Source organism: Schistocerca piceifrons, chromosome 3 (genome assembly GCF_021461385.2).
Source record: "Schistocerca piceifrons isolate TAMUIC-IGC-003096 chromosome 3, iqSchPice1.1, whole genome shotgun sequence".
Classification (NCBI taxonomy): Eukaryota; Metazoa; Arthropoda; class Insecta; order Orthoptera; family Acrididae; genus Schistocerca; species Schistocerca piceifrons.
In genome coordinates, this window is record NC_060140.1 from 681849993 (window position 1) to 681875942 (window position 25950).

Sequence of the window (25950 nt, forward strand, 5' to 3'; positions counted from 1 at the left end):
GAGTATAGTGTAAGCTGTCTCTTTAGTGGGCTTGTTGCATCTTTTAAGTGTCCTGCCAATGAAACGCAACCTTTGGCTCGCCTTCCCCACAATATTATCTATGTGGTCTTTCCAACTGAAGTTGTTCGTAATTTTAACACCCAGGTACTTAGTTGAATTGACAGCCTCGAGAATTGTACTATTTATCGAGTAATCGAATCCCAACGGATTTCTTTTGGAACTCATGTGGATCACCTCACACTTTTCGTTATTTAGCGTCAACTGCCACCTGCCACACCATACAGCAATCTTTTCTAAATCGCTTTGCAACTGATACTGGTCTTCGGATGACCTTACTAGACGGTAAATTACAGCATCATCTGCGAACAACCTGAGAGAACTGCTCAGATTGTCACCCAGGTCATTTATACAGATCAGGAAGAGCAGAGGTCCCAGGACGCTTCCCTGGGGAACACGTGATATCACTTCAGTTTTACTCGATGATTTGCCGTCTATTACTACGAACTGCGACCTTCCTGACAGGAAATCACGAATCCAGTCGCACAACTGAGACGATACCCCATAGGCCCGCAGCTTGATTAGAAGTCGCTTGTGAGGAACGGTGTCAAAAGCTTTCCGGAAATCTAGAAATATGGAATCAACTTGAGATCCCCTGTCGATAGCGGCCATTACTTCGTGCGAATAAAGAGCTAGCTGCGTTGCACAAGAACGATGTTTTCTGAAACATTTGACGGACTGCGCGGCCTCTCCCGCAGGAGGTTCGAGTCCTCCCTCGGGCATGGGTGTGCGTGTTGTTCTTAGCATAATTTAGTTTAAGTAGTGTCTAAGTCTAGGGACCGACGACCTAAGCAGTTTGGTCCCTTAGAAATTCACACACATTTGAACACTTTTTATTGCATTCTTTTTAACAATTATTTCTCAGCACATCCTATCCTGCAACAACCTTACAAGCTTTTCAGAGTCTTTCTGACCGCCCTGTATAATTCTGCTTGGCATAGCTAGTTATATACACACCATGGATATAGTACAACTGTCGTATCCTGCCTAGTTCTCAGAGATGGGGTATATAGGAAACCTGCTTTTCGGATCGCTAGACAATTCAATCAAATCGTATTAAAGAGTTTTATTACGAAATGAATCAATGACAATACTTAAATTTGAGAAATACATAGATGTATGACAAGCAAAGGGCGGCATGCAATATAATTATTGTCCTTCAGTATAAGGATTCCAAAACAAGTAAAGTAATACAGTGGATGGTTCTGTCCAGGTGGCTGATCTTAGCGCTTCTGCAGAACTCGTAGGACTGGTCGAACTGGGCCGCGGCCAGTCGGCGTGGCGCTTATATCCTCTTCGCGTAGAGGACGGTGCCGTCGCGTTGTCGTCCAGGAGAGGGGTCGGTCGGCGTGCAGTAAACTGGCTGACGTCTTCTTCACAGCCCCCTCTGCCTCTCGTTCCGGACTGGCGTTCCGGCGCTTCACTTTACGCCGTAACAATAACTCCGTGTATCTGACATGAAGGAATACCGACACTCTGCAAACGTAATCTATGAGTTAGAGGGTCCAGCACCTCAAGGTTGCTCAGCTGGCAGACCCACAAGAGGTGCTGTGCGAGCGGGCGACCTCACACCAGCGCGTCAGTTCTCGGCTTGCGGCCAAATTTCTACCGGTGGAAGACCAGCACCGTCAACACTCGCGGCTCCCCACACAGTCCTCTCTCTTTCACCTCAGATCAAATGGTTCAAATGGCTCTAAGCACTATGGAACTTAACATCAGTCCCCTAGACTTAGAACTACTTAAACCTAACTAATCTAAGGACATCACACACATTCATGCCCGAGGCAGGATTCGAACCTGCGACGGCAGCAGCCGCGCGGTTTCCGACTGAAGAGCCTAGAACCGCTCGGCCACTACGGCAGGCTCTCTCACCTCTCTGAGTCACCAAATAAACACATTCTCCATCAGAAAGTCACACCACGCTAAACAGTGAAAAACCACAGGAAGTAGTTCCGACCTGGGAAACATAGACAAAAATGTACCACACTTAGCACACATGTCGTCTTTGTTAATTTCTCCACAAAATATTCGTCTTCTGTACCGTTGAAAAACATTCACATTTGCATATACACTTATAATTATATAGCATGCATTTAGCTATACTACACTGTTTAAATGACACACATTAATTTGCGATTCTAGGATGTAACGGAGCAGAAACGGTCATGTTATTATCCTTTACGTAAAATCAGTTTATTCACGGTAGTGGCAGTTCAGAATTATTTTTACATTCTTCCAGATGCTGGTACGCAACGTACTGTGTGAGTGAATAACTCGTCGCATTTGTACTATTTTTGTTGGTAAGTGCTAACGCCCCCCCCCCCCACCCCCACCTCCATGAACCATGGACCTTGCCGTTGGTGAGGAGGCTTGCGTGCCTCAGCGATCAGAACAGATAGCTGTACCGTAGGTGCAACCACAACGGAGGGGAATCTGTTGAGAGGCCAGACAGACGTGTGGTTGCTGAAGAGGGGCAGCAGCCTTTTCAGTAGTTGCAGGGGCAACAGTCTGGATGATTGACTGATCTGGCCTTGCAACACTAACCAAAACGACCTTTCTGTGCTGGTACTTCGAACTGCTCAAAGCAAGGGGAAACTACAGCCGTAATTTTCCCGGGGGCATGCAGCTTTACTGTATGGTTAAATCAGTAACAAATAGGAGTGCGAGTAAGCTACTGCAAACAGCATAGTGAACGCATTATTGTGGCCAAGATAGACACGAAGCCCACGCCTACCATAGTAGTACAAGTTTATAAGCCAACTAGCTCTGCAGATGACAAAGAGGTTGATGAAATGTATGATGAGATAAAAGAAATTATTCAGACAGTGAAGGGAGACGAAAATTTAATAGTCATGGGTGACTGGAATTTGATAGTAGGAAAAGGAAGAGAAGGAAACGTAGTAGGTGAATATGGAATGGGGGTAAGAAATGAAAGAGGAAGCCGCCTGGTAGAATTTTGCACAGAGCACAACTTAATCATAGCTAACACTTGGTTCAAGAGTCATAAAAGAAGGTTGTATACATGGAAGAAGCCTGGAGATACTGGAAGGTTTCAGATGGATTATATAATGGTAAGACAGAGATTTAGGAACCAGGTTTTAAATTGTAAGACATTTCCAGGGGCAGATGTGGACTCTGACCACAATCTATAGGTCATGAACTGTAGATTAAAACTGAAGAAACTGCAAAAAGGTGGGAATTTAAGGACATGGGACCTGGATAAACTGACTAAACCAGAGGTTGTAGAGTGTTTCAGGGAGAGCATTAGGGAAAGATTGACAGGAATGGGGGAAAGAAATACAGTAGAAGAAGAATGGGTAGCTTTGAGAGATGAAATAGTGAAGGCAGCAGAGGATCATGTAGGTAAAAAGACGAGAGCCAGTAGAAATCCTTGGGTGACAGAAGAAATACTGAATTTAATTGATGAAAGGAGAAAATATAAAAATGCAGTAAATGAAGCAGGCAAAAAGGAATATAAACGTCTCAAAAATGAGATCGAGAGGAAGTGCAAAATGGCTAAGCAGGCATGGCTAGAGGACAAATGTAGAGGCTTATCTCACTAGGGGTAAAATAGATACAGCCTACAGGAAAATTAAAGAGACCTTCAGAGAAAAGAGAACCATTTGTATGAATATCAAAAGCTCAGATGGAAACCCAGTTCTAAGCAAAGAAGGGAAAGCAGAAAGGTGGAACGAGTACATAGAGGGTCTATACAAGGGCGATGTACTTGAGGACAATATTATGGAAATGGAAGAGGATGTAGATGAAGTTGAAATGGGAGGTATAATACTGCGTGAAGAGTTTGACAGAGCACTGAAAGACCTGAGTCGAAACAAGTTCCATTAGAACTACTGACGGCATTGGGAGAGCCAGTCCTGACGAAACTCTACCATCTGGTAAGCAACATGTACGAGACCGGCGAAATACCCTCAGACTTCAAGAAAAATATAATATTCCAATCCCAAAGAAAACAGGTGTTGACAAATGTGAAAATTAACGAACTATCAGTTTAATAAGTCACGGCTGCAAAATACTAACGCGGATTCTTTACAGACGAATGGAAAAACCGGTAGAAGCCGACCTCGGGGAAGATCACTTTGGATTCCGTAGAAATGTTGGGACACGTGAGGCAATACTGACCCTACGACTTATCTTACAAGCTAGATTGAGGAAAGAAAAACCTACGTTTCTAGCATTTGTAAACTTAGAGAAAGCTTTTGACAATGTTGACTGGAATACTCTCTTTCAAATCCTAAAGGTGGCAGGGGCAAAATACAGGGAGCGAAAGGCTATTTATAATTTGTACAGAAACGAGATGGCAGTTATAAGAGTCGAGGGGCATGAAAGGGAAGCAGTGGTTGGGAAGGGAGTGAGACAGGGTTGTAGGCTATACCCGGTGTTATTCAATCTGTATATTGAGCAAGGAAACAAAAGAAAAATTCGGAGGAGGAATTAAAATCCATGGGGAACAAATAAAAACTTTGAGTTTTGCCGATGACATCGTAATTCTGTCAGAGACAGCAAAAGACCTGGAAGAGCAGCTGAACGGAATGGATAGTGTCTTGAAAGGAGGATATAAGATGAACATCAACAAAAGCAAACCGAGGATAATGAAATGTAGTCGAATTAAGTCGGGTGATACTGCAGGTATTAGATTAGGAAATGAGACGCTTAAAGTAGTAAACGAGTTTAGCTATTTGGGGGCCGGAGTGGCCGAGCGGTTCTAGGCGCTACAGTCTGGAGCCGCGCGACCGCTATGGTTGCAGGTTCGAATCCTGCCTCGGGCATGGATGTGTGTGATGTCCTTAGGTTAGTTAGGTTTAAGTAGTTCTAAGTTCTAGGGGACTGATGACCTCAGCAGTTAAGTCCCATAGTGCTCAGAGCCAACAACAAGTGCGTACTTTAAGCATTTTGGTACCGTAAGCAATAGTTCAACCTGTTAATGGAAACAAATTAAGGAGACGAAACAGTCTACAGCTTTGTAGTGAGAATGAGTGTTCTATGAAAATGGAGAGAGGGGAGAGCGGAGGGTGTAGGACAGACAGCGGAAACATCGATATATAATTGTGCAGTAGGATGGAAATACACTTCCTGAATTAGGCAATGAGCTGTTCCGTCTTCACAAATTGTCTGTGATCTTTTCCTAGATAATACAACATCTCTTGTTTCTGCAGGTTCGTAAGCTAAGGCTAGTTTGGGAAGTCGTTTACTGTCCACTGTTTGTATGCGTTCGTACCAGGTTTTCCGGACTTTGGTTGTTCTGCTTTCAGTTGGCTCTACTTCAGTTCTGCTCGTACAGTTTCGTTTTTTATGTGGTCTGTTCTTGAACAATCTTTTATTCTTCTTACAAATTTCATTGGTGTGCATTGTATTATATCGAATGTTCTTTTTTAGGTACCCTGTAAATACTGCTATGAAGATATACTAGAAGAGATACAGCTTTATACAATTATACTTTCGTTTCTTGTCTGACCTTATTTTTAAATACATTATACATGATACCATATATACTTCTAAATCTAATCACTATTAATCTAGACCATTACATATTACTGTCTAGCTCAATCTGACATCCTAAATAACTAGAGGATATAAAAAATGGTTCAAATGGCTCTGAGCACTATGGGACTTAACTTCTGAGGTCATCAGTCCCCTAGACTTAGAACTACTTAAACCTAACTAACCTAATGACATCACACACATCCATGCCCGAGGCAGGATTCGAACCTGCGACCGTAGCGGTCACGCGGTTCCAGACTGAAGCGCCTAGAACCACACGGCCACACCGGCCGGCTAGAGGATATCACTTTTATATAAAATCACATTATGCACAATAATTTTGGATCGAATAGGATGGGCCTCAGTTAACTGCCACGTTTGCTTTCTACTATATTTCTGTTCAGATTGTCAGATGCTTTAACGAAATCTATAAATCCTATGTATGGTTGTAGGCTATGTTGTCGTTTCTTCTCTGTTAATTGTTACAGAATAAATTAATTACTATTATTCAGCTTCCATTTCTAAATCCAGTCTGTTCTTCGTCAAAGGAAATTTCCAATACTGAGTCGAGAAAACTTAACAGACCTTCTTTCTTGAACATAGGTACCTCTGCTGTTTCCGATGAGTGAGGTATTTTTCACTTGTTTGCTAGCTTTGGTTGAATATGATTGACAGCCTCTTTTATAGGATCGTACCTCCGTATTTTAATAGCCTTACGTTGATTTTATGCATTCCAGTTGCTTTTCTGTGTTTAATTTCTTTTGAGGATTTCTGTATCTCTAGTATTGGAATGGGGTCAACTTCTTCTACTTCTTCTTACGATTGATTTTCTTGTTCTCTCTGCTGGCATCATAAATCTTTGTAGCGCTGAACCCACTGACCTTCTCTATCTCGTCTCCTCTTATTTTGTCCTTCTCACTCTTCTTCCACTCTAAATCTACCTGTTGTGGGGGCTGGTCAGGGTATGTCGCCTGGAATGGAAACTCTACCGGGCATCAGCCGCCAGTGACCCACACTTAGCTCTGGGAGGCGACTTCGCTGCAAATTAAGGTTATGCAGCCAGATAGTGGAGAAGCCAGGATTGCCGCTTCGCTTCCAGCGTATCACAGAAACCTGTAGCACAGCTGAACGCCTGCTGTCCGTGTACAGGTGATCCTGACGGAGTTGCCTATCGACCTGTTCGTGGAGTCGATGCCGCACAGCCTGTCGATCCTTGAGGCGCTGTACGCGAAGGTGTTCCTGTCGGACGGGCTGGACTTCAGCGTGCGGCTGCTGCGGCCCGAGGCGGTCATCCTGCAGATGGCGCGCGTCTTCTCGGACGGCGACCAGCCGGCGGGCCCCGGCGCCGCGTCGCCGCTGGTCTGTTCGTGCAAGAAGCTGCTCAAGGTCATCGTGCTGTCCGAGCCCAAGCTGCGCAAGGCGCTGCAGCAGCGCCGCCGCGCGCTCGACAAGGCCATCGAAGGCCTCGGCCAGCACGGGCTCGTCGGCACCTCCGACGAGACGCTCACCAACCTGCACGACGCGCTCAAGGTACGCCTGCACGCCCTTCTCGCTCCGCTGCCACCGCGATACTTACCGGAACGTAAAGTAAGGACTGAGCTTACTGGCGCTTTCTTATGGGAACTGGCGACTGGTATATCACGAATACTGAGCCAGTAAACGAGTATTTTCAATGAAATTTTACATTTAAATATATTACACTACTGGCCATTAAAATTGCTACACCACGAAGATGATGTGCTGCGGACGCGAAATTTAACCGACAGGAAGAAGATGTGATATGCAAATGATTAGCTTTTCACAGCATTCACACAAGGTTGGCGCCGGTGGCGACACTTACAACGTGCTGATATGGGGAAACTTTCCAACCGACTTCTCATACACAAACAGCAGTTGACCGGCGTTGCCTGGTGAAACGTTGTTGTGATGCCTCGTGTAAGGAGGAGAAATGCATACCATCACGTTTCCGACTTTGATAAAGGTCGGATTGTAGCCTATCGCGATTGCGGTTTATCGTATCGCGACATTGCTGCTCGCGTTGGTCGAGATCCAATGACTGTTAGCAGAATATGGAATCGGTCGGTTCAAGAGGGTACTACGGAACGCCGTGCTGGATCCCAGCGGCCTCGTATCACTAGCAGTCGAGATGACAGGCATCTTATCCGCATGCCTGTAACGGATCGTGCAGCCACGTCTCGATCCCTGAGTCAACAGATGGGGACGTTTGCAAGACAACAACCATCTGTACGAACAGTTCGACGACGTTTGCAGCAGCACGGACTATCAGCTCGGAGTCCATGGCTTCAGTTACCCTTGATGCTGCACCACAGACAGGAGCGCCTGCGATGGTGTACTCAACGACGAAACGGGTGCACGAATGGCAAAACGTCATTTTTTCGGATGAATCCAGGTTCTGTTTACAGCATCATGACGGTCGCATCCGTGTTTGGCGACATCGCGGCGAACGGACATTGGAAGCGTGTATTCGTCATCGCTATACTGGCGTATGACCAGACGTGATGGTATGGGGTGCCATTGGTTACACGTCTCGGTCACCTCTTGTTCGCATTGTCGGCACTTTGAACAGTGGACGTTACATTTGAGATGTTTTACGACCCATACTCTACCCTTCATTCGCTCCCTGCGAAACCCTAGATTTCAGCAGGATAATGCACGACCGCATGTTGCAGGTCCTGTACGGCCTTTCTGGATACAGAAAGCCAGCACATTCTCCAGATCTCACACCAATTGAAAAAGTCTGGTCAATGGTGACCGAGCAACTGGCTCGTCAGAATACGCCAGTCACTACTCTTGATGAACTGTGGTATCGTGTTGAAGCTGCATAGGCAGCTGTACCTGTACACGCCATCCAAGCTCTGTTTGACTCAATGCCCAGGTGTATCAAGGCCGTTATTACGGCCAGACGTGGTTGTTCTGCGTACTGATTTCTCAGGATCTATGCACCCAAATTGCGTGAAAATGTAATCACATGTCAGTTCTAGTATAATATATTTGTCCAGTGAATACCCGTTTATCATATGCATTTCTTCTTCGTGTAGCAATTTTAATGGCCAGTAGTGTATGTTTGTGCATAAGTTCCTAGCGTTTATGTTTTGTAAATTGGTATTACGGCTGCTATGCGTTTATTTATAGATTGTCATTTTTTATTCGTAGTTCACTATAACTATTCAAGTTTACGTATTATCATTTTGTCATTTGGAGGTAGAAAGTGGAGCTGAGGGCGTTAGAAAATGGAATGCCAAGAGGAGAAATCGGAACATTTACGACATAGTCTTCTGTTTGAGTTCAGTGGAAGGGTGGCAGCAGCGGAGGCAGCCATAAACACTTCCGCCGTATATGGGGACAATGCCATTGGATGGAGCACGGCAAGAAATTGGTTTTCTCGTTTTAAGGAGGATAGTTTTGACATTAGTGACACCCCACGTTGAGGAAGACATTCGGGATTTGACGAAGATCATTTAAACACATAAATCGATAATGATCCACGTGAGTGTGCTCAAGAACTGGCAGATGTGATGGATTGTGATCACTCCACAACCGTGCGACAATTGCATGCAATGGGGAATGTTCAAATATCCGGTATATGGATACCGCATGTTCTAAGGCAAAATCACAAAAATCAGCGGGTGGCCATGTGCATCTCGGCTTCATCTTCATCAGTTGGTTAGTGAGCAACGCTGGCCATTCCTATCCTCTACCGTTACTGGCGACTAGAAATAATGTTTTTATGCTAACACAAGCAAAAGAAAGGAATGGCTGAGCCCAAACGAAGAGGCCACTTCCCGTACAAAAACCTGCGCGCATCCACAAAAGATTGTGGTGTACTGCTTCCCCGAGGTGAAACAATCACTGCTGACATTTATTGTCAACAACCGAGACGTCCTGCAGACACAGTCCGAGAACAACGACCAAGAAGACTGCGTGGAGTGCCCGCCCGCCCGCATTCTAGTTAACTGAGGAAAACACTTTAGAGCGGTTGGGTTGGGAAGTCATTCCACGCCCAACTTATTCGCCTGATCTTTATCCAACAACCTTCAAGGGACTTCCGTTCCGGATCAAAATGCGCTCCGAACATGGCACGAAGAGCTCTTCGTCCCAAAGCCACGTAATTTCTACAGTCGCTGAATCGTAAAATTACCCCAACGTTGGCAGACTGTTGTAAATAGTGAAAGAGAATATATTATTGGACACTTAAGTCTCTGTTATGCGTAACCTTTTTGTTTATTAAAACTTATGGAAAAACGCTACAGACTTATTCACCAACCCAATATTTTTCGGCTAAGGACGCGACGCAACCCACATTGCCGATTAGTTAGGAAAATTCAGACAACCATTTATGAAGGTATTGTATATGGTCCATAAAATTCCGGGCGTGCAGCTGCATAAATTTGACTTCTTTTTCCAACATTTCGGCTGAATACCGTCCAGCCATCTTCAGAGTGAGCCGAGGTGTATTTTCGCGCCGCGAAATTATGAGGATGCACGATATTGTATGTTTCGATGTCCCTCCCAGAATTTGGCAGGTGTGTTATCTGTAGTGTTTCGGGCTATCGATATTACCAAAACGACTAAACCGCGGCGGTGATCCAGTTGCAGGTTGCTTTCTAATGGCTTCCAGGGGCAACAAAAAAATTGATTTTCGGTATTTCATACAACCATTACGCAAATTTAAAAAATTAAAATACTGTAATAATCTACACATTAAAAGACATAATCTTATGTTGCAGGCTGAACTCAGTAAGAAACAGTGTTTATGTACTGAGGAAATGTTTCTCACGGCTAGCAAATTACGCCGACTATATTCATCAAACATTGACATCCAAAAATGTTTACCCATTACAAAACCTTAAAACATTTTCTCTCTTTGACATCACCCACAAAATAATGAAAGAAAAAAGTTTATTCCTTACTAAAGGGGCGTGCTGAAAATGATTGTCTCTGAATTTGTCAGGTGAAAACTTTTGAAGCTTTTGTAATAAAACAAACGTTACTAACGTTTTACATATTTCTTCGTCATGTCTACACGTTTGTTTCTCAACATAGTCACCTCGACAACGAACACATTTCTCCCAACGAGAGAGCAGTTTGTTGATACGGTCACTGTATAATGTCTGACGTCGTCGGCGAAGCCCCAACCTCACCGCTTTATCACTATCGAAGGGAAGTCATCGAATTTGTTATTTAAGTTTTGGCAGCAGATGAGCCCTGTCACACACATTGAGGTTATCACCGCCGTTTCCTTCAACTCAGCGTCGCACATTACTGATATCGATACAATCATCACCGTACATTCTTCTGTGGATTTCAATTGGAGATACGTGTTCTGCAGTTAGAAACTCAATTATAGCACGGTGTTTCTCACGCACCGACAGAGTTACGTCACACACCTCTATGTTGTGGGCTACAATTCTGAGGGCTCTAGCAGCAAAGGGTTGCAACTTGAATGAGCGAAATGGGAAAGCTGTCCGAATGATATGCATGACATGTAGTATCTCAACCGATATTGAGAATAGAATAAGGAATTCTGAGACATTGCTTTCTAGCACGCCCTCGCACATTTTCGCTATTCATCGAGTAAAACTTCAGCATAAGGCATAACGTCGTAACTTATTAGTTCTTTACTACTAACTCTACTCGATACACATTTTGCAGACACAATCGACCTATACCGTTGAATGTACAGCAAGCATTTCAGGAGGTACTACGTCATAAAACATTGATATATGTGAAAAACTAGCTTTTGCTTGAAATTGAGCGCAGATTACTCGCAGTATACTCATCCAGTGTTTCATGAGAGCGCTTAGCGACTTCCAATGAACTTAAAACATAATCCCATATTTATTCTAACTTTTTCCCGCTAAGTGCTTAACGTAAAATGTTTAACACATTAACTCATTTGCAGGGTAATCAGACGTTCGGACTGTTTTATTCATGGGAGTTCGATTCTTTAATGAATCGCGGGTTTACTGGTACTCGTATATTCAGATTTGTTTACGTAAGATATAAATAGAGTGGGCCCAAATAGGCACCGACTAAGGAGGCGCAGTGGTTAGCACACTGGGCTCGCATTCGGGAGGACGACGGTTGAAACCGGTATCCTGCCATCCTGATTTAGGTTTTCCATGATTTACCTAAATCGCTTCAGGCAAATACCAGGATGGTTTCTCTGAAAGGGCACGGCCGCCTTCCTTCCCCATCCTTCCCTAATCCGATAGAACGGATGACCCCTTCCCCATACCAACCAGCCAAAAAACCCAAGTAGACTGTTATTTGTTTCATACGCTGTAGTCCCTCTGATATAAAGGTAATGTACAGTATGTGACTATAGCCGAAACGCCCTAGGCCCAACGTACGTTCACTGCCGCTGCTTAAATTTTGAACAAATGGTTCAAATGGCTCTAAGCACTATGGGACTTAACATCTGAGATCACCAGTCGCCTAGACTTAGAACTAGTTAAACCTAACTAACCTAAGGACAGCACACACATCCCTGCCCGAGGCAGGATTCGAACCTGCGACGGTAGCAGCAGCGCGGTTCCGGGCTGAAGCGCCCTAGAACTGCTCGGTCACAGCGGCCGGCTTTTGAACAAAACTCATCAGCAATAACGATCGAAGACTTATGGCATAAAAAGTCACCTTCGTTGTCAACGGCCTTGTCAAAGAGGGCAAAGGAACATACTGAAGTTCAGGGTTACCTTTTTGCCTTGAGTTGGGAAACTGACCCTAAAAGGCAGCAGAATCAGCAATGATCAACGGCATTAGGATGCAGAAGGCAGTGGAAACCACTGCACTAATATACATAATGTGTACACACAGGACATGACACCTCTAATTGTAAAAGTATCATGATGGTATCTTCTCTGGTAAAAGATTCCGGATTAGTGTCCCAGTAGGATCTCCGGAATGTATCTGCCAATAAGGAGGTGATGCTAGAAAAAGACCGAAAAACCAACGAATAAGTAACATTCTATGTGTCGAAACGTGAAATGTTGGAAGTGAATATGATAGGCAAGTGTTGCTGGGTAGCCACTTCTGACTGCAATGTTACGTGTGTGGGAAACTGCGAGATAGGCACTCCAGAACAACAATAAGCCTGGAGTGAAGGATCCTTATCCGGTATGAACATTCTTTATGACTCGATGGCTTCCGTACAGTATTCTATGGCAGAAATCCAAGTGCCCGTCATTGCTATTGGGTAGTGTCTGGCGTAAGCTAAGGCAGCGGAATGCGAGGGTAGCGGCCGGTTGAAGGCGCCCTGGCTGATCAAGGCGTGAGTCAGCTCCAAGTCGCAGCGAGGCTGGGCCGCTGTGATGGCGTACCTCGCCTATGGGCTGTGCCGACTGGCAGAAAGAGCGCAGTCCCACGTTGAATCTAGAAATGGCATCAGCTTACTGTTTGTAACATCGTATCCGAGGTCTATGGTTTGGAGTAGACTGAAAGCAGAAGCTCAGACAATTCTGCGACTGTATAGGATGCGGATTTTTTGACCTCCGCTGTCGAGTGGAAAATTGTAGGTCTCCGCTCAATAGTTCAAGTGTGCACTACATGCAGGAAGCTGGCACTATGGTAGCGGGCTACATGTGACGTGCACATGTTTTTTTTTTTTTTTTAGGTTGGAGAAACCTCCGGCCACACCGCACATCCTTGGACTCAGATATCTATTACCTGCCAAAACCAAAGATACATCCACCACAGTGTCCTCAGAGAATGCTCTCGCCTCGCAGACCTGATATAGAAAAGAATAATACGTTATTAATAAATTTGAGGAGCATCCAGGGAAAGATCCCAGAACTAGAGTCGGCAATGGAACGTTTACTGCCCAGATAACGTTAGTAACAGAGAGCTATTTAAAACCAGAAGTGTATAGGTTAGTAGACAATGGTGCCAACATATTTATTGCAGTAAAGAACTCGATAGTATCTACCGATGTTATAACGGTTTTCTAATGGGTCCAGAGCTCTAGTTGTAGAGCGCTTCAGGTAGAACTTGCAGAACATCGTTTAAAATCTTCTTGATCACGCTGTTGTAATAGGGGGTGACTACAATTTGACAGAAACAGATTTAAAGAGTCATGCTATCAAAACTGGTGCCACAGACAGAGATTCGTATGACATTATTCTCAATGTCTTGTCCAAAAGTTACTTTGAGCAACAAATTAGAGAACCAACTGGAGAATGTAACCTCTTAGATCTCCTAACAACAAACGGACCTGAACTTCTCGAATCAGTTCAAGCAGAGCAAGCTGCCATTGAGCTTAACGCTGAGATAGAATCTATGACTACGGTTATTACAATGAGTGTTAAGACACGCAGGAAGAGATTTTTGCTAAGAGAGAGTAACAGGATACAAATTGCAGAGTATTTGAATAGTTAACACCAAATATTCAGTGCAGAGGACGAAGTAGTGTAGCCCAAATGAAAAAAATTCAAAAGCATCGTTCAAGATGCCTTAGACAAGTATGTTCAGAGCAATTCTTAAAGGATGGGAGAGGTCCACCGTGGTTTAATAGCTGCATTAGAAAACTGTTGTGTAAACAAAGAGAGCTTTATCACAGATTCAGAAGTCAAAACCTACCAGACAAACAAAAGCTGAAGGAACGGAACATGAGCGTAAGGTGAGAAATGAGAGAAGCGCTCAATTATTTGGAAAATAAAATTTTGTCAGTCGAACTGACTAAAAACATTAAGAGGTTTTGGCCTTAGGTAAAATCACCAACCGGTTATAAATCATCTATTTAGACATTCAGTGACCATACAGATACCGAAACGGAACATAACAGAGAGAAGATAGAAATAATGTATTCAGTCTTCCGAACTTATTTAAGCGCAAAGTTCGTAATACGGTCTCTCTTTTCAGTCATTGCAGGAACGTCCAAGTGACAGATACTGACATAGTCAATTTCTGAATAGAAAAGTAACTACAATCACTTAGTAGTGGAAATGCGTCAGGACGAGATGAGATACATGTAAAATTTTACAAAGATTACGCGGAACAACTTGCTCCCCTTCTAACAGCATTTTATCGTAGAGGTCTGAAGCAACGAAGGGTGCACAGCGACTAGAAAGAGGCCCAGGTCATTCCCATTTTCAAGAAGGGTCACGGGACAGATGCATATTATTATTGGCCTGTATCTTTGACGGCAATCTGTTGTAGAATTATAGAACACGTTATCTGCTCAAGAATTATGAAGTTTTTGGAGAACGAAAATCTCCTCTATGTAATGAACATGGATTCTGCAGACAGAGACCTTGCGAAACTGAGATCCATAGCGCTATAAGCAACGGCGCTTAGGTGGATGCCGTGTTCCTCGACTTCGAGAAGTCCCGCACTGCCGTTTAGTGTAAAAAGTACGACCTTGCCGAGTATCAGACCAGATTTTCGACTACGTTCAAAACTTTCGTACGGATAATACTCATCGCGTCGCTCTTAACCGAAAAAAAATCAGCAGATGTAAAGATAATTTATGGAGTACCTTTACTGTTTACAATTTATATAAATGATTTTATCGAAAGCGTTGGAATACTCTTTAAGACTGTTCACAGACGATGCAGTTGTCTATAAGAAAGTGGCAACGCCAGAACACGGTATCGATTTGCAAAGGGACCTACAGATGACTGATGAATCGCACGGGCTCTGGCAGTTGACTCGAACGTAAATTACTGTAACACATTGGACATATATAGGAAAAGAAAGTCACCACTGTTCGACTTCATTATTAATGAAAAATTTGTTTAAAATATATAGTAGTAACTATGCTGAGCGACGTTAAGTGAAATGACTATGTAAAACAAATTGTATGAAAAGTAGATGCCAGACAAATTCATAGAAAGAATCTTAAAGAAATGTAACTCATCCACGAAAGAAGTAGCTGAGAAGGCGCTTTTTCGACCGATTCTTGTTCATCAGTCTGCGGCGCTTACCAGGTAGGACTGATAAAAGAGATAGAGAAGATCCATCAATAGCGACGCCTTTAGTCACAGGATCGTATGATCGGCGCGAGAGCGTTACAGAGATGCCCAACGAACTCCTTCGGCAGACGCTACAAGAGAGTTCTTGTACATAGTCGAACAATATATTAGTTCTTCCCACATAGGCCTTGCGAAATGACCATGATGAGAAAATTAGAGAAACTAGAGCAAATGGAGAAACTTACTAACAATCATTCTTCCCTTGCGCTATTCGCGATTGGGGCAGGGAAGAGGAGATGAGTTAATGGTACCAGGAACACCCTTCGTCGCACACCGTCAGTCTGCTTGCGGAGAAATGTAGATGCAGATGTAAACTGGACGGCTTCGTCTTAACTGATCCAATTGAAAGCCCGGAAACAGCTGACGGCTCTTAGCTCAGCGGCTTCGCCTAATTTCTGACGCTGTTCTGTTAGGCTGGACTAGTTGAGTCGTACATTATACCAATGAAGGGCGTGGAAACTGTACCGATCAAATGCACCATACTGAAGGAGTGCTGCTACCGGCTGAGCCGGGATCATTTGTACTCTTTCCGGCTGGGCGTGTTATGACGGAAGGTAGGCTCCCGTCACACAGTCGGCTGTGGAAACGCTGAGCTGTGCCATAGTACGTGGCAACCCAGTCAGCCACTCATGACACAAAGCGGTGCCGCACGCTACTGCACAAGCAACGTTGCAGCATCTGACTGCAGAATTACGTCGGTTGTTGGCACATACTCGTATATTCCCTGCCTGGTTGTAAAGGACTGCCTGAAGCTTATGCTGCAACATCTAACAACCCTACCACAACAAAGGTCAAAATTTAATGATTGTGGTGTTGCTCACGCTGCTAAATACTGCATTTTCGAGCAACAACAAAGTTATTATGTGGCAGGTGTCATTAGAGCACAGTTATTAAAGTCATTTCACGTAATAATGAATAAATTAGGCACTCATCTTTTCGTGTTTGCAACGCTGGTCTCGTTGTAAAACCATGGCTCAATCGTCGAAAATCTAGGTGGTGATGATTCCAAGCTCGGATGCAAAAAGGCCTAGGTTTTATTCTGTTATATTCAAAAGTTTTGTAGATGCGCTTCACAAACGATTCTTGAAGATTAAACCTTTGAAAGTTAGCACAATAGTGATGTAAAAAAAAATAATCAACACTCTGAATTTAAGTTACACTTCTTTTTTATTACTTTTTTTGCGATAGCATGTAACACACAAAACATCACTTCACAATACAAAACATACTTGAAAACATCTTCTTCACTGTTAAAGTTCACATTTTATAAGCTGACTACGTTATGCGTCTTTCCAACATAACGTCCAAGACTTGATTTTTTCAGGGTCCGACTCTAACTACTGCTTACGCGCCCAAAAGTCAAGAATTACAAGTACGTCAAAGATCATAGTGACAAAAGAAAGAATACACATAAGAATAATATCATTGCAACATAAACATATCGATGTATCACAAATGAAATCAAATCTGAATGTTGTCTCAGATATATGTTAAGTAGTTAACAGAAACACAGTAGAATATCGCTGTTATCGAGAGGTTGAGTTGAGGTGCCGTAACGGTTGCGTAATTCAAGTACCATTACAAACAGAAGGTAGAAAAAATGAAAAGGGAAATGCGAAGGCTCTGCCTAGATATGGGATCCTTGCGAGATAATATTACGGAGCAAGTCGAAAAGTTCAAACAACGACTGTTCGTTTTGCATTGTGGCGAAATAGCGGAGAGAGTACCATGATTATGATAAGCGAAGTGGGGTGGCAATCATTAACAAAAAAGACGGTTTTCATTACTGCGAGAACGTTTCACGAAATTGTTATCACCAAATTTACCCTCCAAATACAAGAAAGGTTTTGTTGACATCCAGCCACATAAGGAGATACGACATCGTGATAAAGTAACAGAAAGCAGAACTCGCGCTTAAAGATTTATTTGCCCATTTTTGCCACGTGCTGATCGAGAATGAACGGTCGACTAGTGGTTTGAAAGTGGTTCTATGAACTCCCTGCCAAACACTTAAGAGTGAACTCTAGAGTAATTATGTCGATGTGTGCCTTTAGCAAGAAGATCCACTTATGTCCCGTTACACGCGCTCACGTTTGGTGGGTGGCCTGTCTAGCAGGCGTTCGCTACTTCGCGTTTTCTTAAGCGTAATAAGGATACTACTTTCTAACTCCTAGAGACATCGCCAATGCCGTAAAAACACCTCCTCCTCACTGTTGCACCCCACTTAATGGCAAGTAACGTTTTTTGTGCATTTGCCAAACCAAAGCACTTACATCGAATTGTCACAGCGTACATTGTGATCTATCAGGTCAAATCACTCGTTTTCAGGCATCCACTTTCCAGTGGCAACACTCTTTATATCAACTCAAGCATCGCATAGCATTGGCTACAGAAATATGTGGCGTATGAGGAACTGCTGGACCATTTTACGCCATTTCTTTAATTCCCTAAGAACAGTGATTGTGCAAACTGGACTGCTGGTAACGCTGTGGAACTCACAAGTGATTCCTTTCACAGACTTCATGCGATTTTTTGCAACCACCCTCCGCAATACTCGACGGTGCCTGTCCGTCAGTATATGACGACTTCTTGGTCTTGGATAACAATGATTGTTCCCTTGTACTTCCACTTCTTCAGTCACATTATCAAAAGTCGACTTCGTCAGCTTTAGGAAGACTGGAATGTTCCCGATGGATATGTTGCATAGGTATCATCCAGTGAGTGATCCACGCTCGTACTCGCCAAGTTCTCCTCACCGAATCATTCTGCTTCTCTAATGACAACACAACACTCCGCGCCTCGTTTTGTACTGGCGGTTCCACGTCTCGTTGCATCTACTGGTCGATTCCGTATTACATAGAAGTGTCCGAATACTTTTGACCAGATAGTGTAGCTATTATAGGAATGAAAGTCCCACATACCAACAATTATTTGTGTCCGGATCCTGGGACTTCTTTTTCGCATGGTAGGCACCATGGCTACGGTTAGCAAGGCTGCGACAAGAATGTAAATGGAAAACTCAATAATAAAACCCTTCTACTGCCCTTTCAATGGCGTCTACCTTGCGGCAATGTACATTTTGAAGACACTGCTTCATCATCAGAGCTTCACTTCTTATTAGATACGGAGCTATGTATGATATGGACGAACAGAGCGAGTTGAATGTGAACAATTCACCCACGAGGGAGCGTCACGGAGAAAAATCTACAATGCCAAACGCATGAAAACAGACGCCAATTATCCCGCGAAAGTCTGCTGGCGTAGTTTCAGTAACCATTATTGGTTTCATCAGTGATGAATTATTTACAGCTAGCTGACAATCCCGTCGTTACCTAATATTGATTTATTCCCATATTTCATTAGTCCATCTCCACCCTCCTCCTCTCTCTCTGTCCTCATTTCTCCTCCCACTGTCCCCCCTCCCCCTCCTCTGGGTCAACTTCCTCCTCCCCACCTCCTTTCTCTCCTCTTTGTCCATCACCCCGTTATCACCCCCACCCCTACTCCAATGGGACATTGGTGATTTTTACTCCCATAGTATTTCTGTAACATGTGTACTAAGTTTGGTTGAAACCGATACAGAGGCTTAGAAGGAGATACTGAACAGATGTGAATCATTCTCTGCTGTTTTACACCATACGATTCTAGAGAAGATGTTAACTTTATCTGTGGTATTCAGTCATGTGCCTTGGTCTCGGGTCCCGTAACACGTTGACAAAATTACTGGCTCACTGCAGTGTTCTTTATACAAGTTTCCCAAGTCAGTTAAATACGGAGTAAATACCAACAGGTCGTTTTCGAATATTTTTACGCCATCTCTTCTCATCCACACCGCCACCCCTAGTGATAGTGGGGAATATTACGCTCACATTATTTTTACGCAGTTCGACCAATAAGTCATGTACCCAACAATTTCGGATGAAATTGCTCCAAGTGATCCTAAGCTATGCTTCACTTTCTTCCCTTCTTATTCTCATCCCTATGCGATGTAGGTGCTTCTTAACCTGACAGTGTTAATTTCTAGATAGTAAGTAACCAATGAAGTTAACCATTATGTCCATGTAAGCCCGTGATCTAGGTGCAGCGACTTTGGCTAGTAATTAAAACGTCCTGAGTCCCGCATTCGAACCTCTCAACTGCTTAAATTTTGATTAAAAAATCATCAGCAATGGCGGCCATAAGACTTCCGTAATGAGAAGTGACCCTCGTTCTGCCAATGGCTTTGTCAAAGAGGGCGGAGAAGTGGACAGAGGTTCCGGGCACTCTTTTGCCCTTGGAGTGGAAAACTGCCCTAGAAGGCGAAAGAATCAGCAATGATTAACGACATGAGGATGTTGAGAGCAATGGGAACCAACGAATTAAAGACAAATAGTGTGTATCACGAGACATGTGGCCTGCAACTGAAATTGTATCATGATGATCTCTCCATTTGCAAAAGATTTTCGACTAGTTCCCCATTTGGATCCCCGGAAGGGTAATGCCAAGAGGTAAGTGACCATGAGAAAAAATTTTAATAACCAACGAAAGGATGCCGTTCTACGAATCGGGGAGTGGAATGTCAAAAGCCTGAACTTGATAGGGAAGCTTAAAATTCTGAAAAGGGAAATGCTAAGGCTCAGTCTAGATAAAGGAGGGATCAGTGAAGTGTAGAGGAAAGAAGACAAGGGTTTCTGGTCAGTATAGGGTAATATCAACAGCGACAGAAAGTAGTACAACAGGAGTAGAATTCGTTATGAATAGGAAGGTACGGCAGAGAGTGAGATACTGTGAAAAGTTGAGTGATACGGTTGTTTTCATAGAATCAACAACAAACCAACACCGACAATAACAGTTCGGATATATATGCTGGCATCGCAAGCTGAAGATGAATAGACAGAGGAAATATATGAGGATAATAATCGGGCAGTTCAGTAGGTAAAGGGAGACGAAAGTCTAATAGTCGTGGGATTGGAATGCGGCTGTACGGGCAGCAACAGAAGAAAGGGTTACGGGAGAAGACGAGCTTGGCAGTAGGAATCAGAGAGGAGAAAGACCAGCTGAGCTCTGCAGTAATTTTCAGCTAGTAACAGTGTATACAGAGAGGTGACAAAAGCCATAGATTACCCCCTAATATCGTGTCGAACCTCATTTTGCCCTGTGTACTGCAGCAACTCGACATGGCATCGACTCCACAAGTCGTTGGAAGGCCCCCGCAAAAATACTGAGCCATGCTGCCTCTATAGCGGCGCATAATTGTGAAAGTGTTCCCGGTGCAGGATTCTGTGCAGGCACTAACCTCTCCATTACGTCCCATAAGTAATTGACGTGATTCGTGTCGTGCGACCTGGGTGGCCAAATCATTCTCTCAAATTGTCCAGAATGTTTTTCAAACCAATCATGAACAACTGTGGCACTGTGACAGCGCATTGTCATGGATAGTTGAAGTCCACGAATGGCTGCAAATGGTCTCTAGGGAGCTGACCACAACCTTTTTAGTCGATGATAGGTTTAGTTGGAGCAGAGGACTCAGTCCATTCCATGCAAACACAGCCCACACCATTATGGAGCCACCACCAGTTTGCACAGTGCCTCGTTAACAACTTGGGTGCATGGCTTCGTGGGGCCTGTGCCACACTCGAACCCTACCATCAGCTCTAACCAACTGAAATCTGGACTCATCTGATCAGGCCACGGTTTTTCAGTAGTCTAGGGTCCAACCGATATGGTCACCGGCCCAGGAAAGGCGCTGCAGGCGATGTGCTGTTAGCAAAGGGGCTCGTATAGGTCGTCTGTTGCCACAGCACGTTAACGCCAAATTTTGCCACACTTTCGCAAAGGATACTTTCGTCGTACATCACACATTAATTTCTGCTGTCATTTCACGCAGTGTTGCTTGTCTGTTAGCACTGACAAATCTGCGAAAACGCTGCTGCTCTCGAACGTTAAGTGAAGACCGTTGGCTACTGCGTTGTCCATCGTGAAAAGTAATGCGTGATATTTGGTATTCTCTGCATAATCTCGAAAGTGTTGATCTCTGAATACTGAATTCGCTAACGATTTCCGAAATGGAATGTCCCATGCGTCTGGGTCCAGCTACCAATCTTCGTTCATAGTCCTTTAATTTCTGTCATGTGGCCAACACCTCGGACAATTTTCTCTTAAATCATCTGAGTGCAAATGACAGCTCCATCTAAGCACTGTCCTTTTATACCGTATACATGTGAAACTAACTGTTTATGTGGATGTCGCTATCCCACGACTTTTGTCACGTCATTGTACTCTATACCAGAACCACATGAGGAGCAAGTACACTTGGAAAAGGCCGGGTGATGGGGGACGTTATCTTGTCTCCGATGTAAGTGAAATCAAGTTATTTGTTTGGGGTTTTTACCGGCAACCCGATTCCGCTGTGGCAATTCCAAAGTCATACAAAGAAAGGCTACGCTCAGTAGCGCGTAATTACCCAGATCATGCAGTACTGGTTGGAGGCGACTTTAACCTATCTACTATAGACTGGGATGCCTATGGATTCATTGCTGTGGGTACAGACAGACAGTCATGCGAGATACTTTTGAACACCTTTACTGAAAACTGTCTTGAGAAGCTAGCTCGGCAGGCCAAAAATATCTTAGAACTTTTAGCTGCAAATAGGCGCGACTTTATCGACAATGTCAGCATAGAAACTTGGATTAGCGATCATGATGTCATTATAGCAACTATAGTTACGAAACTTAATAAGTTAATCAAGAAGTCCAAGAGAATGTTTTTGTTAGATAGAGTAGATAAGTACATAAGCAGTTGTTACCATCTCACTTTGACAGCGAACTGACGTCACTTAGTTCCAGTAACATGGACGTAGAGGAATTATGGGAAACGTTTAAGCAGACTGCAAATCGTGGTCTGGAGAGTTATGTGCCTAGTAAGTGAATACAGAACAGAAAAGACCGACCATCGTTTAATAACAAAATTCGGATGATCATGAGGAAGCAGAGGCTGTTGCAATCTCGTTTCAAAAGAGAAAGCGCAAATGACGAGAAGCAAAGGTTGCTAGAGATTCGTACGTCTGTGAAAGGATCTATACGCTAAGCGGACAACTACTACCACCATCGCGCCTTAGCAAAACATCTGGCAGTAAACCCGAGGAAATTCTGGTCTTATGTGAGATCGCTAAGCGGGTCTATGGCTTCTATTCAGCCCATTGTTGACCAGTCTTGTTTGGCACCTGAAGATGGCAAAACGAAAGACGAAGTTTTAAATTTCGTGTTCAAGAATTCGCTCACAGAGAAGAATCGTGCTAACATACCGTCATTCGACCATCATACAGACTTAATTATGGACGACATAGTAATAAGAATCCACGGTGTAGAGAAACAACTGAAAGTTTTGAATGCAAATAAATCATCAGGCCCAGGTGGAATCCCAAATCGGTTTTGCAAAGAGTACTCTATGGCACTGGCCCCTTACCTAGCATTCATTTATCGTGAATCTCTCGTCCAGCACAAAGCCCCAAGCAACTGGTAAAAACAGCAGGTGACTCCATTATATAAGAAGGGTAAAAAAACGGACCCGCAAAATCACCGACCAATCTGCTTAACTTTGGTTTGCTGCAGAATCCTTGAACATATGTCAATTCGAATACAATAAACTTTCTTCAGACCGAGAAGCTTGTGTCCACGAATCAGCAATGTTTTAGAAAGCGTCTCTCGTGCGAAACTCAACTTGCTGTTTTCACACATTATTGAATGCGAACTATGGATGAAGCACAACAGGCAGATCCCATATTTCTGGATTTCCAAAAGGTGTTTCACACGGTGCCCCGTTGGTGGCTGTTAACGAAGCTACGAGCATAAGGAATAAGTTCACAGATAGGTGAGTGGCTCAAAGACTTCTTAAGCAATAAAAGCTAGTATGTTTTCCGTGACGGCGAGTGTTCATCAGAGACAAGGGTATCTTCAGGAATGCCCCAGGGAAGTGTGATAAGACCGCTGTTGTTCTCCATATACATAAATGATTTGGCGAACACGGTGGGTAGCAGTCTGCGGTTGTTTGTTGGTGATGCTGTGGTATACGGTAAAGTATCGAAGTTGAGTGACTGTAGGAAGATACAAGACAATGTAGACAAAATTTCTGGTTAGTGTGATGAATGGCAGCTAGCTCTAAATGTGGAAAAATGTGAGTTAATGTATGTGAATAGGAAGAACAAACCTGTAATGTTCGGATAATGTATTACTAGAGTCCTGGTAGAGGCGGTCAAATCGTTTGAATATCTCGGCATAACGTCGCAAAACGATATGAAATGGAACGAGCGTGTGAGAAATGTGGTAAGAAAGGCAAATTGTCGTTTTCGGTTTATTGGAAAATTTTAGGAAAGAGTGGTTCACCTGCAAAGGAGACCGCATGTAGGACGCCCGTGCGACATATTCTTGATTACTACTTGAGTGTTTGGGATCGCACAGGCCGGATTGAAGAAAGACATTGAAGCAATTCAGAAGCGGGCTGCTAGATTTGTTACATAGGTTCGAACAACACAACAATGGGAACAAATTGAGGACAATGCTATAGAAAGAGAAAAGGAAGTATGTGAAGATACGAGAGGATATATGATCCTGTGAGAAGAATTTGATAGGGCACTGAAAGGCCTAAGTAGAAACAAGGCTCCTGGAGTGGGACACATTCCCTCAGAATTACGAAGGTTCTTGGGAAAGCCAGCCTTGACAAAGTTATTCCGCCTGGTGTACAAGATATGTAATACAGGCGTGAAATACCCCTCAGACTTCATGAAGATCATAACAATTCTGATTCTGAAGAAGGGAAGTGCTGATAGATGTGACTACTAACAAACTATTAGTTTAAATAAATCGGGACCTCAGATGGGAATCCTGGAGGGAAGGTGACGTTCTTTTCGAGAACCGCTATTGAAAAGATGTAGAGAACCGCTATTTGAAGCTGACTACCGACTGATTCTACTGCCGTCAACATACCCCGCGCGTAAGGACCACGAAGATAAGATACGAGAAATTAGGGCTCAAGCGGAGGCATATGGATAGTAGTTTTTCCCTCGCTCTATTTGCGAGTGGAATAGGAAAGGAAATGACAAGTAGAGGTACAGGGTACCCTCCGCCACACACTGTACCCTGGCTTGCGGAGTATCTATGTAGATGTAGATTCCACTTAGATTACATCACGATCTGGCAGAGATCAGAAACCAGACACTGGGTGTAAGGCGTACCTAGGAGTATATACAGATTCGGTTACAGTTTCGCGTTGATGAGAAGTAGGGTGAAGCTTAATAGACTAGTCAGACAGAATCAATGCGCAAAAAGTGGGATGCGGAAGTATTAAGGAATGAAGACACACACTTGTGAAGTTCTTTGACGCTATAGATACTTCGATAAGGAATAGCTCAGTAGGTAGTTCAATTAAAGAGGAATGGACATCACTGAAAAGGGAAAGCACAGAAGTTGGAAAGAAAATCGTAGGTGCAAGGAAGGCAATTACGAATAAATCATGGCTAACAGACGAAATACTTCAATCGATCGACGAAAGGAGGAAGCGCAAAAACATTCTGGGAAATTCAGGAATACAGAAATACATGTCACCTTGGGATGAAATGAACAGGAAGTGCAATGAAGCTAAGACGAAATGGCTGCATGAAAAATATGAAGAATTCGAAAAAGAAACGTTTGTCGAAAAGACCGACTCAGCATACAGAAAAACCAACACAATGTTTGGTGAAATTAAAAGGAAGGATGGTAACATTAAGAGTGCAATGAGAATCGCACTGTTGAATGCAGACGAGAGAGCGGATAGGTGGACAGATTACATTGAAGGTCTGTATGAGGCGGAATACTTGCCTGATGACGTGATGGAAGGAGAAACAGGAGTCGAAGGAGAGAGCGTCCAGTACTATAATCAGAATTTAATAGAGAAGATTTGGACGAACTAAGATCAAATACGACAGAACGGATAGATAATATGCCACCGGAATGCATAAAATCACTGGGGGAGTGGCAACAAAACCATTCAAGTTGGTGTTTAGACGATATGAGACTGGCGATATACCATAAGACTCTCAGAAGAACATCATCCACACAATTCCGAAGTCAGCGAGAGCCGACAAGTGCGAGAACTATCGCACAATCAGCTTAACAGCTCATGCATCCAACCTGCTGACAAGAATAATACACAGAAGAGTGGGAAAGTAAATTGAGGATCTATTAGGTGACGAGGTAAAGGCATCAGAAAGGCAGTTCTGACATTGCGTTTCATAATGGAAGCAAGACTGAAGAAAAATCAAGGAACGCGCATAGGATTTGCCGATCTAGAAAAAGCATTCGACTATGTCAAATGATGCAAAATGTTCGAAATTCTGAGAAAAATATGGGTAAGCTAAAGGGAAAGGCGGAAAATATACAATATGTACAAG

At 43.6% G+C, this 25950-nt stretch overlaps 1 protein-coding gene across 1 annotated transcript in view; it reads left to right on the forward strand.

The window, feature by feature from the left end:
• LOC124788960 overlaps window positions 1-25950 on the forward strand; it is a 400179-nt gene that overhangs the window by 87408 nt on the left and 286821 nt on the right. The window contains exon 5 of the mRNA XM_047256249.1: window positions 6706-7086. Within this exon, the coding sequence (XP_047112205.1) occupies window positions 6706-7086 (381 nt within the window). The remainder of the gene's footprint in view (window positions 1-6705; window positions 7087-25950) is intronic.